This window comes from Haemaphysalis longicornis, unplaced genomic scaffold (genome assembly GCF_048455015.1).
Source record: "Haemaphysalis longicornis isolate Haplotype H1 unplaced genomic scaffold, Haemaphysalis longicornis Haplotype H1 scaffold_2, whole genome shotgun sequence".
In the NCBI taxonomy this organism is placed as follows: domain Eukaryota; kingdom Metazoa; phylum Arthropoda; class Arachnida; order Ixodida; family Ixodidae; genus Haemaphysalis; species Haemaphysalis longicornis.
The window spans coordinates 257,808,177-257,821,215 of NW_027526295.1; the positions used below are offsets into that span (position 1 = coordinate 257,808,177).

General features: G+C 48.7%; 1 protein-coding gene across 1 annotated transcript; it reads left to right on the forward strand.

The window, feature by feature from the left end:
- The first annotated feature begins 8,402 nt into the window (after positions 1 to 8,402).
- Positions 8,403 to 11,666, forward strand: LOC144167754 (isocitrate dehydrogenase [NADP] cytoplasmic-like). Its single transcript, XM_077696936.1, has 2 exons — positions 8,403 to 8,900; positions 10,844 to 11,666. Exons 1-2 carry the CDS (start codon positions 8,403 to 8,405, stop codon positions 11,597 to 11,599), a joined length of 1,254 nt encoding a protein of 417 aa, XP_077553062.1. The 3' UTR covers positions 11,600 to 11,666.
- The last annotated feature ends 1,373 nt before the right edge of the window (positions 11,667 to 13,039 follow it).

A 13,039-nucleotide genomic window follows, 5' to 3' on the forward strand; every position in this document is an offset into this window, starting at 1 on the left:
TAAGGGTCTCTACCTTTCTGCCTAGCCGTGCACGCCACTGGGTGGGCACACTGACTTTGCAAATAAAATTATTATTATTATTATTATTGAAGTCCCGCGGAAATTCCTTCGTGCAATCGCACAAAACGCCTTGAACCGAATGCCCGGGTTTGTCGCATACATTTTATTCAACTTCAAAACAATCCAGAGATGCAAACGAACACGATGTCACGACATGCGTTGCAAGTATGAACCGCGATTGACCGGCGATCGGTTGCCTCCTCCTGCCCGACGTGAATTCGGCACCCACCTTGCGCGCGGTTTGCGGGGTCGAACAGCTAGTCACTTACCCCCGGCGCGCAAGCCGAGAAGGCTTTTAGCCACGCACAGTGTACATACCCGATGCGAGGTTGAGTCATACGTCGTTCGAGAAAGATAATCCAGAGCATGGGAAGCACTGGCCACCTGCAGAAGCACAACGTCGCATTTCACCGCGAACGCGCCCGCAACACCCCCCCACCCACACCCACACCCACCCCCACGACCACACCCACACCCACACATACGCACGCACGCACTCGCGCGCACGCATGCACGCACGCACGCACGCACACGCACGCACACGCGCACACGCACGCACGCACACCGCTTCGGTCGCTGGCCTAGCTACAAAGCTTTGTTCGGACAGTCAGCGATGTCGCGACGATACAGAGCTACTCGAGGGCGATGTGCTAAGCACTCGACGTATTTAAAGGAGCCATGAAGAGAAAACACAAGTTTGGTTCATTCGAAAGATTGCCTCGTTAGATCCATACTGATACCACTTTGAACGCAAACTTCGCTCAAATAAGCTATATAATTAGGAAAAAAAGGAATGACCATGCGACCCACTAGCTCATTTCCCGCAACAGAACCTGTAATGTCATATATACCAGAATGCTCTGAGATTGGCGGAGGCCGACAAAAGCAAACGCAAGTTAGGCAGGGATTACCAGTTTGCATAGTGAGCTATATCCCCGTGGAACATACTGCACATTCGTTTTATGACACTAAGAACGATGGACTAAACGGTTGAGGTTCAGAACTAACACGCAAACATGTACGCCAATGCGTACGAAACTACCGCCGGCCGAGCTGGACATCTCACCGTCACGCAGACGAATTTTCGGGTTCGAGGCTCTTCGGGGCCAACGAACCGTTCTAGCACGCACAGCCGCGATTTTGCTTGTTATCTTAATCCCTTGACAGGAAGTTGGCGTCATATCGCCAACCAGCAAAGGTAAAAATAGAAACGAGGGGAGTAAGGAACAGCAAGCAGCAACGAGATAGTGCCACTCGTCGCAGCAGTTTCGAAATGGTGCTCGTGTTGGCTTGCTGCTGTCGTTACGAGCTCGTTTTCAGTTTACAACCACTGAAAACGTCAGTTTGTTCGAGTACTTTACAATGAAATTACGGGCAAATCGTCGCTGGAGTGCGACATCCCCGCCGGTGAAGAGATCTCCTTTCATCTGCCCAACGACGAACCTAAGGCGAATCAAGTGGTTACGTTTTGTGAACTTTGCAAACGGAGGAGAAAGGGAGCTAAAGGAAGTACGAGTGTGCTCGCTTCATTTCCGACAAAGTGATTACGGCAGGGACCCTTACGTTAGCTCACTCATGGGACATGCCGCCGCTGGGCTCCGACTTCGTAAAATCGCCGTCAAAGCACTCTGAGCTTGGAAAAATAATACACAGTACACACCGCGCATTGACGCTCGTATCTTTCTGGTCGGAGCAGAGAGCTCGCGCGAACGGCTTTCCGTACACGACACCGGCCAACTGGCGTAAGCGATACTGCTACTGAAATTGAACTATTATTAACCGTAATAAAAATACGCCACATACGTACCAGTCTGTATTCGTCCGTCGCTACGGCGCTGACGAGGCAGCGGTGCCGACGGCTGGGCGTTCGTCTGTGTGGGTATCGCGGAATGGTCGCTTTCCGGTCCATCCGTGTATCCCACAACTCCTGCCGCTCGTGCACTTAGAAGCATTGAGCGTTCAAGGGGTGTGAGGTTGTTAAATGCAAGCCCGAGCTCTTCGGCGAGAGCTTTATTGTCCGGATCAGGCGATGCCATGACTAGGGCTGCGGGTGTACTAGGTTTTACTAGTATTTTTAAAATGGCCGCAGTCTGTTTCGGCACGAGTTCCGGTTCCTGTTTGATTCCCGCGTTTGGGTGCTATATGGAGTCGACATACTAAGTATCTGTTTCATGTACCGGCTCATATGACGCCATTGTTCACGTCCCGAAATTTACAATTTAGCGGGAGATTTAAAAATTTGGCTTAAATTGCAATATTTCTCAGAGAATAACGCATCGTTTGCTTCCGGAAAAGCGCTTGGGATACTATGAAACACCTAACCTTTCGAATAAAATAAACTTTTGTTATGTCTTCATGGCTCCTTTAAAAACATAGGAGCAAAGAACTTTGTCCATCGGAAGCAAATTACTGTCGACAGAAAAGCGGAACCGTGGATGCCTGTCGCGCTGCTTGCCGTCAGGTTGGAAACGCAAGCGGCCTCACGTACGCACGCTATTTCGCTCAAATAGCGTACGCTCGTCCTCCGTCCGCTAAGCCTGTTTTCTTCTCGCTCCGTAGCGCTCCGTAGCGTTCCGTTCCGGAAAGCCTGTTCCGTAGGACCTCGTCCGGGAAGCGGACCGCGCCGAGCGACCCTTTTCTTTTGCCTCCCGGAGCAAGGATTCCGCAGCGGTGTGCGGACAACTACGTCACGCAAATCGAGCGCTGTGATTGGTTCATCGGACCAAGTACTTCCAACCAGCTGTTGTGGAGATGTGAGAAAACAAAGTTATCTTCCCATAAATACGTCCATTTGCCGTACCGATGGCTTGAATGTCGGTCTCGACAGGCGCTATCAACCAGCAGCCACAACATTCGTGTAGCAGCAAGCGAATTCTAGCGCTGCCGAAAGACCGACGTGCGGCGATACAGCGTGCACCTTGGGTCGGGTCGTGAAGCGAAGCGGCGCAAACTCGATCCTTCCAACTTTTCCTGACGTCACTAGCAACAGCATTGTTATTTTGTGGCATACTACACACGTAGCAACGTAACGTGCGCCTACCTTGCAAGGCCCCACGATTACCAACAGATTAGCTCAGTGCATTGGCGTGATGTCAGCGGTCTGCGCCTGTTACGGAGCGTTTGCTTCGTTCGTGTCCGTGACGATGACGTTAAGAAAAAAACACAAACATGCGGCCCCCGGCTCTCAAGCGCGTGGCTACGTCGAGGAAATTGGGATGACACAAACATGCGGCCCCCGGCTCTCAAGCGCGTGGCTACGTCGAGTAAATTGCAATTTGCGTCGAGTAAATTGCAATTTGCATCCCAATTTCCTCGACGTAGCCACGCGCTTGAGAGCCGGGGGCCGCATGTTTGTGTTTTTTCTTAACGTCATCGCCACAGACAATGGGCGTTTTGTGCGCGACAGTTCGTACATTGGAGGGAGCAGCTTGCATTTTATATTCTTGCAGGTACAATTTCTGGTACGCAGATAGTGGCAGTATAGTTTTGTACAGTAACATAAGTGTGCCTGTCCACATTTCAGGGCAAGTATAGTCTAGCGGTGTTGTTTTGATTTTGCGATTACGACATGTCTCTTCATAACATATGACACGACTGCGGCAGCCGGCGACCTTATGCTACCTCTGCAACTTGCAAAAACACGATTTTTTCACTCGACCAGCGCCACAGTGTTGGATATTAATACCCGATGCCGACTATTAAAACGTCATTGGTGGTCTATAACAAGAACTTTCTTTTTTGGTGACCTGTATATGAAGCTGTTATGCAGATTAATAGTTATCTTTTAGAAAAGAACTTTCACAGGGAAAATATCAAAAGGCGCCTTTTTATGCTGTCCTTTCTTGCCAATTCACATTACCATTGTTTGCAATTAATTGTGCCAATTGCAATGGTACCACATTTTATTCGCCGATAATAAGCACTGCTTTCATGATTTAAACAAAAAAAAAAGCAGGTGCATGTACACGTTGCCTGCATGTTGCCCGCACCTGCATACATAAGGGAGGGATTGGTACCATAAGTATGGAAGTTTTTTTTTTTATCACTCACACATGCAGGTCAGGCGCATTACTCGCGCATATTGGTGCAACCTGTCATTTGGCCAAATTATTTATTTAAAAATTAGTTTACAAACTGCCTTTCACCAGCTCCCTTCTTTTCTCGTAGCCTGGGTTCTCACTTTGTCGGCTTTGTCGAAGCCAGCAAATCATCAGGATGGCACAACAGCTGACACTACTTAGATGAACGCAGGGCAGCGTCATTGGTCCCTCACTTTTTTTGAAATTTTCTGTGGCATTCTTTCTGTTGTAGCTGAGCCCGTTAAAATTTAGATGCCCAGTGGGGATTGCGTTATTTTTAATCATATAAGAGATTCCCTCAACTCCGCACTCGCCAATATCCCTTCCTGGAGCGATAAATTTGCTATGGCGTTAAAACTGGATGATGCAGTCTCTTTTTATATCCTCAACAAAAATATTCCATTAAAATTTTGCACTCTGCAGGAAATTCATTAACTGAATTTAAATCATATAGTTGTCGGAGTATCACTAACAACTTCAGCCGGAATTTAAATACAAATAATGCATCCTCGCTTGCCTTTCACAAACAATGTTTCCTTACTCATGGATCCCTCTGCAGAAGGTAAATTACCTTTGTACACTGGTGTAATGACTGCTGTAACAGTCAGTAATGAAGCAGGAATGACAGTGACTTGGACTCGTCAGTAAACAAAAGTGGTTGTGCGGTGGGGTAAAAATCAAGCCAGCCTACAGTAAGAGCAGATGAAGAGTGTGGAGCATGGGTAATTTGGGTATGTACTTCATACCTTTAAAAAATTTTGCAGGTATGGCCCATGTACTAAGTTGCCGTGACACGGATCTCGACACTTTTCTACACATCATTTCAGAGCACGCAAGCTATAAATCAGTATCAAAATATTTGCCTCGCGCGGTAATACCGACACAGCACCGTTTAGCATCAATGATTGCGGCGCCAGCAGCTTCACACAAACAATCAACCTCTCAAAAACTACGACGCCCCACACACATCGGTCACGTTTTGAAGAAAACACGGTGCGTCGCACATTCTGGCACATTTCGGTGAAACAACATCGATGGCGATGAGCCGACCTATAATACACCAGCTATCAACATTTGGTTCTGATTCGATGTCGATTCCCGCGCACACAGTTGGTATGAAAACAGCGCCCCGCACATGCGCTGTAAAGCACTTTGCGTTGCTGCCACAAGCAGTGACCGGATTTTGAAGACTGAATCACTGCAGATGACAAGCGCGGTTACTCAGATTTTGATAGTTTGAGGCTACACACGTTATATGAAACAAAAACTGCGCGCAACGCACCACTCGTGAGCAATGCCGCATGCGTACACAACAGCATGACACTTGATATGAAAACACTGCGAACTAGCTGCGAACTAGACAAGCGCAGACCGGCACTCCGCGTGGCTTGCACACAGTGACAGGATTTTGAACGTCGTTTTATCACCACAGATGATTTGAGCGCGGTGACACGGACCTTGATAACTTCGAACCCATGTCGGCGAGCGCAGGAGCCGAGCGACGATGCATAGGAACCTTCGGTGGCGTAGCAGAAACACAGCGCACCGCAACACTCGTGAGCACCACCGCACATTGCAGACGCTCGTGCATTTCTTCACGAGTCCGCCTCGGTGACGCAAGGAGAAAGAGGATTGCGACTTCCACAGTCTTTCGTTACGTCTGCTACCGCTCGTCTTCTGCAACGCACGCCAACTGCGCTGCTTCGTCGCCGCCATGTTGCCCAAGGACGATGGGCGGAGCCAAGCCCGTACGGACGTCCGAACGGAAGCCTACGGAGCCAAAATTCGCTCGCTGATCGAATTCGGCCTCTTGTCCGTAGGCGATCCGTAAAACTGGTTTTAGGCCTCCGAAGGGCGCTCCGTAGGGCCTACGGAAGGGTCGTCCGTAGGTTACGGAGCGCTACGGAGCAGGAAGAAAACAGGCTTAAACGCAGAAGCGGCTTAATGTACGGCGCATGCGCAGTGAGAACGGCGCAAAGAGATAGCTTACGCTGTTTGCGTACGGTGGCGTACGTTATTCTAAAACTTTTAAATGTCTAGTTGGGATCTTCGTGACTCAAACGTGCAATAAAAACGGGATGCAAAACAGGGAATCGGCGGCAAGAAACAGCTTCTACGAGAAAGAATGTTTTATTACTCGAGGGAGTGTTTTTTTGCGTGTAGTAGTTCTTGACTCAGCAGGAGGCCACAAAGTAAAGCGCCATTTTCGTCCACTCGAAGCTTGGGTATTATGCAGTATCCCGAGGAAGTAAAGATATACCCACTATAGAACAAGCTTGTCACAAAGACAGGCAACGGATGGAGAAATTCAACACAGACAACTTCAACCATTAAACAAGAGTTCGGGTTTTGTTTTCGCAATCGATAAACATTCCCAGAACTGCCAGAACGTTTTCGCGGGTATATGGATTGTGCCATATTCACTACGGCGGGAAAAAACCGCTGGACTGCAAGTTAAAAAAAGAAAATAAAGTAAGAATGCTGAAAAGGCGCAAAAACTCTTAACTGCCTCGACGGTGCGGAATTCTAAGGGGCAGCTGTTTCGAATGGATATAAGAAGCATGCTTCAGTGCCCAGCACCGTGCGTTTACTTTTGGCTCCCGTCGAACTCGATCGATCTGTGCCGTGTGGAATTCGGGTGTTCTTAAAGAACCAATGTTTTCGCAATTTATGTCCTTTGAGTCTAGTACAAAGGCAAGCACAAAGAGGATATCGGAACCAAAAATTTTCTAGTGTTCAAGGGGAGAAGAAATTTGCGGCAGATTTTTTCACGCGAGTATGCTGTTGCAAAAGAATTTTTTTGTTTAAGAAGGAAAGAAAGACTTGATTTAATTTGCAGCTACTCGTCAAAGGTCATACTCTTTGCTAAGAAAGAACTATGATCCCTATGCCGAAACTGGAGTGATCTTTATAATAGGAATGTTATTTTTGGGCTTCTTTAGTGCAGTTGCTAATACGTTAATGCATTGCTAATACGTCTGTTCTTATTATGTGCTTGCATATACACCGTAATTTATCTTGCTGATATTATTTTCCGTTTCGTTTATTGATATATTTGCGCTTATAACGTGTGTTTCCGTCTGTGTAATGAATAACAGGAGGTCCCCCCTTCAGTCTCTTACTCTGGAACCTCCTTCTGAATTCTTGTATTGTACACTTTCTTATTGTAGCACAAAATGAAATAAATTCAAAATTCAAAATTCAAGTTACAGCTTGAAAAGGCTAGGACATTTAGATCTTCTCAACGCCCAGAACATCCCTCACATTAGCCTTAGGTCAGCCGCTAACTGAGGTTACAACTTATGGACAGGTTAGGCCCCTGGTAGCGTAGTAAACTCCCACATTCTCGAGCGGCGAAATCTCTAACGACTTTCCTGTGAAGTACAGTTCGGACAACTGTCTACAAATTGCTCTAATCAAGCATCTGCATATTCGTCATCGCTTTCATCATTTTCATAATATTCATCAAATCTATCGCCTTTTCTGAAGAGCCATCTGGCGGCGTAACAAGCTAGGGGTTGGCTCTGCCCGGCTAACCTCTCCAGTTGTGTTAAGGACCGCATTGTCTTTCTCTCTGGCCGTACTGTTCTGCTGTTTGTGCCAGTGAGCTAACTTGCTGACATCCTCTCATCTCACAACAAATTTATTGTAGATGCTTTGCCTCTTTCAAATAGTTATTATCTTTATTGTTATTGTATTAAAATGTGTGTTAGTACCCCATTCAATAAATTATTATACATCAAATAGAAGCAGGAGTGGTTGGAGGTCAGTGGGAAAGACTTTCGTCCTGCAGTGGACTTGAGTAGGCTGCTGCTGCTGATGATGATGAAGTAGAACAATTAATATCATTTTTAGGAAACTTGTCCGCATTCATTGCTGTCGCTGTCGTTAGTAGTCAACAATTTTTCCCAGTCAGTCCCCTAACCGTGGCCAATAATAATCATAATAATGATAATAATAATATAACAATGATGATGGTATTTAAAAACACAAAATAAGAAGGAGAAGAAAAAGTTGGAACGATAGGAAAGAATATGAAGGAGGACTTGTCGCGGCATTAAAATAAAATGAAAAATATTTATAACAGCAGCATGAAACTGCTAAGTACTGATGGAACGTGTCAAAACAATTAAATTCCTAATGATGGTAATGCTCGCGCGATCATCGTCATAGCAGGCCCGCACCCGGATAAGCACGCGCTGCCGTTCGTCGTCGAACGCCACAACCTCTTCCTAGCTGCGGTGTCGTAACCCAGAACGTAAAATGGAGAAGCTCAAGTGTGGACCCGTGGTCGAGATGCGGGGCGACGACATGGCGCGCGTCGTCTGGGACCTTGTTCGAGAAAAACTGATCGAGCCATACGTCCAGGCGGACCTGAACGTCTTCGACCTGTCCATCGAGAACCGCAACACGACCAACGACGCGGTGACCCTGGAGGCCGCTGATGCGCTCAAGACGTTCAACGTCGGCGTGAAATGCGCCACCATCACGGCCGAAAAGGACGTACTGGAGAAGTACCACCTCAAGCGCATGTTCAAGTCCCCCAACGCAGCCATCCGCAACGCCCTCGGCGGAGCCGTCTTCCGTGAGCCCATCGTATGCCGCAACATACCGCCGCTCGTGAAGCAATGGCGGAAGCCGATCATTATCGCGCGACACGCGTTCGGTGACCAGTACAGCGGCAAGGACTTCGTTGTGCCCGGACCCGGCACACTGCACATCAAGTACTCGCCCACAATCGGCACGCCGTACAACGTCAAGGTGAGCGCCCACTGGGAAAACAATATTCCTTACGCGCCGCAAATGCCACTGCATTTCTAATGAAGTCATGAACGGTAAACACTAGGTTACAATTCTCGCAGTTTTATAGACGATAGTCTTTCTTGGGCTACTTAAACGCCGAAATTTTGGTCTGTCTGTCTGTCTGTCTGTCTGTCTGTCTGTCTGTCTGTCTGTCTGTCTGTCTGTCTCTCTGTCTGTCTTTCTGTCTGTCTGTCTGTCTGTCTGTCTGTCTGTCTGTCTGTCTGTCTGTGACTCGACCTCGATTCAGTCACCCGGTTAAAGTGAAACAAGCTGCGCAAGTCTCATGGCGTATTCGGTTGGCCGCTCCGGTCCTCAGGCTCGGAGTGGCCAGATGCCAAGGCGGCTCGCAATCAGAGCGTCAGAGGCAGCGTACCAACCAAATGCATCGGCGATCTCGGAGCAGCTAAGGTCCCGAAAATTAGGAGCAGCTAAGGCCTTAGGAGCAGCGCGTCTGTAGCGCCACCGTGCAGCCAGCGCGGGAAACCGCCGGGTAAACCCACGGCCGGACTAGATGAGCGGCGAACGCGCACAAAAGTGCGCGCCCGCCGCTCCTCCAGCCCGGCCGTGATAAACCGGGTAAACCGCGGCGTTCTGTGTCACGTGACCCGTCCTCCCGGCCAGATCGATCCACGCTCTCGCTTCGAAGTCAGAGCGGTCGGGAGCGCTCCGAGAGAGGCTAACGCTCCGAAAGAACCAACCGAAGGTAGTTCGTGCGCTCGAATTCTACCAACCGAAGGCACGGCCGCTTTTCACAGCACCGAAGAGTGCTCGTAAACGCCCAACCGAATACGCCATTATATACCCACAGCCAATAATTCCGGTGTCAATGTTCATACTTGTCAACAGTGTTGAACAAGAACAAGATATTACGCAAATATAAGGCAGGAAATCAATACGTAAGCGATATTTGCAGTGTTCCTTTATTTAAAAAAAATCATGCATACCTGGGTTTTGCGACAGCAGATGAAATACTACATCAATTGCAGAAAACCGTCGCCTCCGGTTGCCCACGCTCCTGGCGGCATTGAAGAAATCAAACAGCAACAGCAACGAAAGGTTCCACGAGATGGGTTACACGTTCCGCTTGAAACGCTCGTAGAGCAGGGCAATGGGGTTCTATAAACGTTGTATTAGGATGCCTCAATTCACTCGCGTCTCCGCCGCACGGCAGCGCTGGCATCGAGACACCCTACTTGGAGAAGTGGAACGCGGTAAATTTAAATTGACTTGAGCAAACCTCTAGCGTGTTATCTTGGGAGGAACGAGACGGGAGAGGAACAGCATGAGAGATGATCGGGAAAGAGAACGGAGGCATTTACTTGGCAGGGGGGCCAGTCGGCTGTCGTCGTTTGCCGACATTTTCAATCAAAGGAGCAGATACGCGGCCAATTGTTTACCGGGGATATTTACACGAAAGGTGCGTATCGGTGAGAAACAGTAATATCAGCTCGTCAGTTCGAGGGACAAAGACGGTACACAAGGTTCTGAATCGGCCCCTCCTCTTCCTGAGCACACATATCGCGCCCCCTTAGCTCACTGAGACCATTATGTGTCAAAGAATAAATCATCCGTCACAGTGTCCGTGTAATAAGCCGCGTATAGGCAAACCCCCTTGTCGGCACCGTCAATGCGTACCAATACAGTGGTGGTAAGGCAAGGAGGATGTCGGTGATGCACAAGAGTTGGAAATACATCAGTGGTAGTGCTGTTAGTTTGTGCGGGGCTGCAACGTCCAAAATAAATTCACCCGGGTTCTATCGTAGATATATCGGCATCGGATTGAAATATATCTAGATATTATCGATACCATCCCTGGTATCGATAAACGCCACTTTTGCAATATCTGGTTTTGCTCGCATTGGCTGCCTGCCTTAAGAACTGCGTCTTCCCTTCCTTCGAAGGTGTACGAGTTCGACGACACTCTGGGTGTAGCGGCGGCGATGTGCAACACGGACCGGTCCATCACCGAGTTCGCGTACAGCTGCTTCCAGTTCGCTCTGCAGCGTGGCTTCCCGCTCTACCTGAGCACCAAGGAAACCATCATGAAGAAGTACGACGGCCGCTTCAAAGACATCTTCGAGCTGCTCTACCAGAACAAGTACAAGCAGCGCTTCCTCGAGAAGGGCATCTTCTTCCAGCACCGACTGATGGATGACATGGTGGCTCGGTCACTGCGCATGGAAGGAGGCTTCGTGTGGGCGTGCAAGAACTACGACGGAGACATCCAGGCGGACTTCATCGCGCAGGGGTTTGGCTCGCTGGGCCTGATGACCAGCGTGCTGATTTGTCCCGACAACAAGACCACGCTCACCGAGGCCGCGCACGGCACGGTGACCAAGCACTTTCGGCGACACCAGGCGGGCCTGGAGACCTCGACCAACTCGCTGTCATCCGTCTATACCTGGACCAAGGGCCTTGCGCACAGGGGCAAGCTGGACGGAAACGCCAAGCTCGTCGCCTTCGCCAGGTGCCTCGAGCGTGTTTGCCTGGAGACTGTCGAGTCGGGCTTCATGACCAAGGACTTGGCGTTGTGCGTGAAGGGCTTCGGAAACGTCGACCGGAGGGACTACCTCAACACCTTTGAGTTTGTGGACAAGCTGGCCCAGCAACTGGACGTCAGGTTCAAGGAGCTGTTCGTTGAGCCCGAGCCCCACTAGTCGTAGCCGCTCGGCTCTAAATACGGAAATGTAGATCTACGGGAGAAGCCAGCGTCTTACCGGTGTTGTCCTGTTGTGAGGTTGTAATTGTGTGTGGAGTAGTAGAAACGTTCCCGCCATCTGTGGTTTGTCTGATTTTTTCTTTGACGCAATGCAAATAAACAGAATGTGATCAACAGAACGAGGATGCAGATGTACCAGGATGAATTGAAGCCCCGAGAGGTACTACGTCAGCTGTTATCTTAGTACCACCATACGTGGGCTGTCATCGTCATTCCACTGCATGAAAATAAGTTTAAAACGTGGAATGCATGCACAAATGTCTCCTTTTAGGTGCGGAGTACCTTAGGACCATTAGGACTGCACAATGTCCGTTCGGGTCCGCACGCACAGCATTTACACGCAAAAAATCAGACAGGCACCGGCACCGGCAGGATTTGAGCTTGTGTCTGGTAGACCAGATAGAGTTAGTGTCAGTAGTCTTACCCATTGGTCTACGACCGTGAGTTAGTACCCGCGAGTCAAACGGCTTACTCCCGCGCCTGTAACGGTGCGAAGTACCTTAGGACCTCCCAATGTCCGTCTGCGTCCATCCCTGCACACACCCTCATCAAGCGAAAATCAAGCGAAATTTGATTTGAGCCTTGAGTTGCAGTTTCATTTGGGGAATAATCAAGGTGCAACTCACGCCTCAAATCGAATGACGGTCGGGGCGCAAAGCGGATGTCACTCGGGGCGCAACTTGGATGTCATTTCGAGTCCCCGTACTCCGCACCGTCGCCATCATCTCCGGAGCGGAGATGCTGCCATTTTTTATATTCGCAGCTTGCTCATGGCACGCATTACGTGATAAATGACCGTCCCCTGTGAACATTTCTGACGGGACCTACCAGAACGATGCGACGTACTTTCTGGCTGCAATGCCGTGGGTCACGTTACCACCAAATCCAGCGCGGCCGCTCGGGCGAGCGCAGTTGTCGGTGGTGGTGCCGTTGGCCACGTGACCAAATGTTTTAAAGAAGACAATATTTCTTGGGCTGCCCAAACGCAATAATTTTGATGTATGTATGTATGTATGTATGTATGTATGTATGTATGTATGTATGTATGTATGTATGTATGTATGTATGTATGTATGTATGTATGTATGTATGTATGTATGTATGTATGTATGTATGTATGTATGTATGTATGTGATGATGATGATGATGTTAGGTTTTCTTGGCGCAAGGGCATCAAGGCCAAAGAGCGCCATTACTATGGTGAGGATTATTCAAGTGAGAATATAAAGTACAGAATATATAATAAAAGGTATCTCAAAGTTCTGTTAAAAAAAGAATTGGTGTACAGGGCCAAGTAAAAACATTTGTCACTATGACAGGCATTTTCTATGTGCACCCCTTGCCACCGTCTTTGCGGTAGCAATGAGTGGCCCTGCCG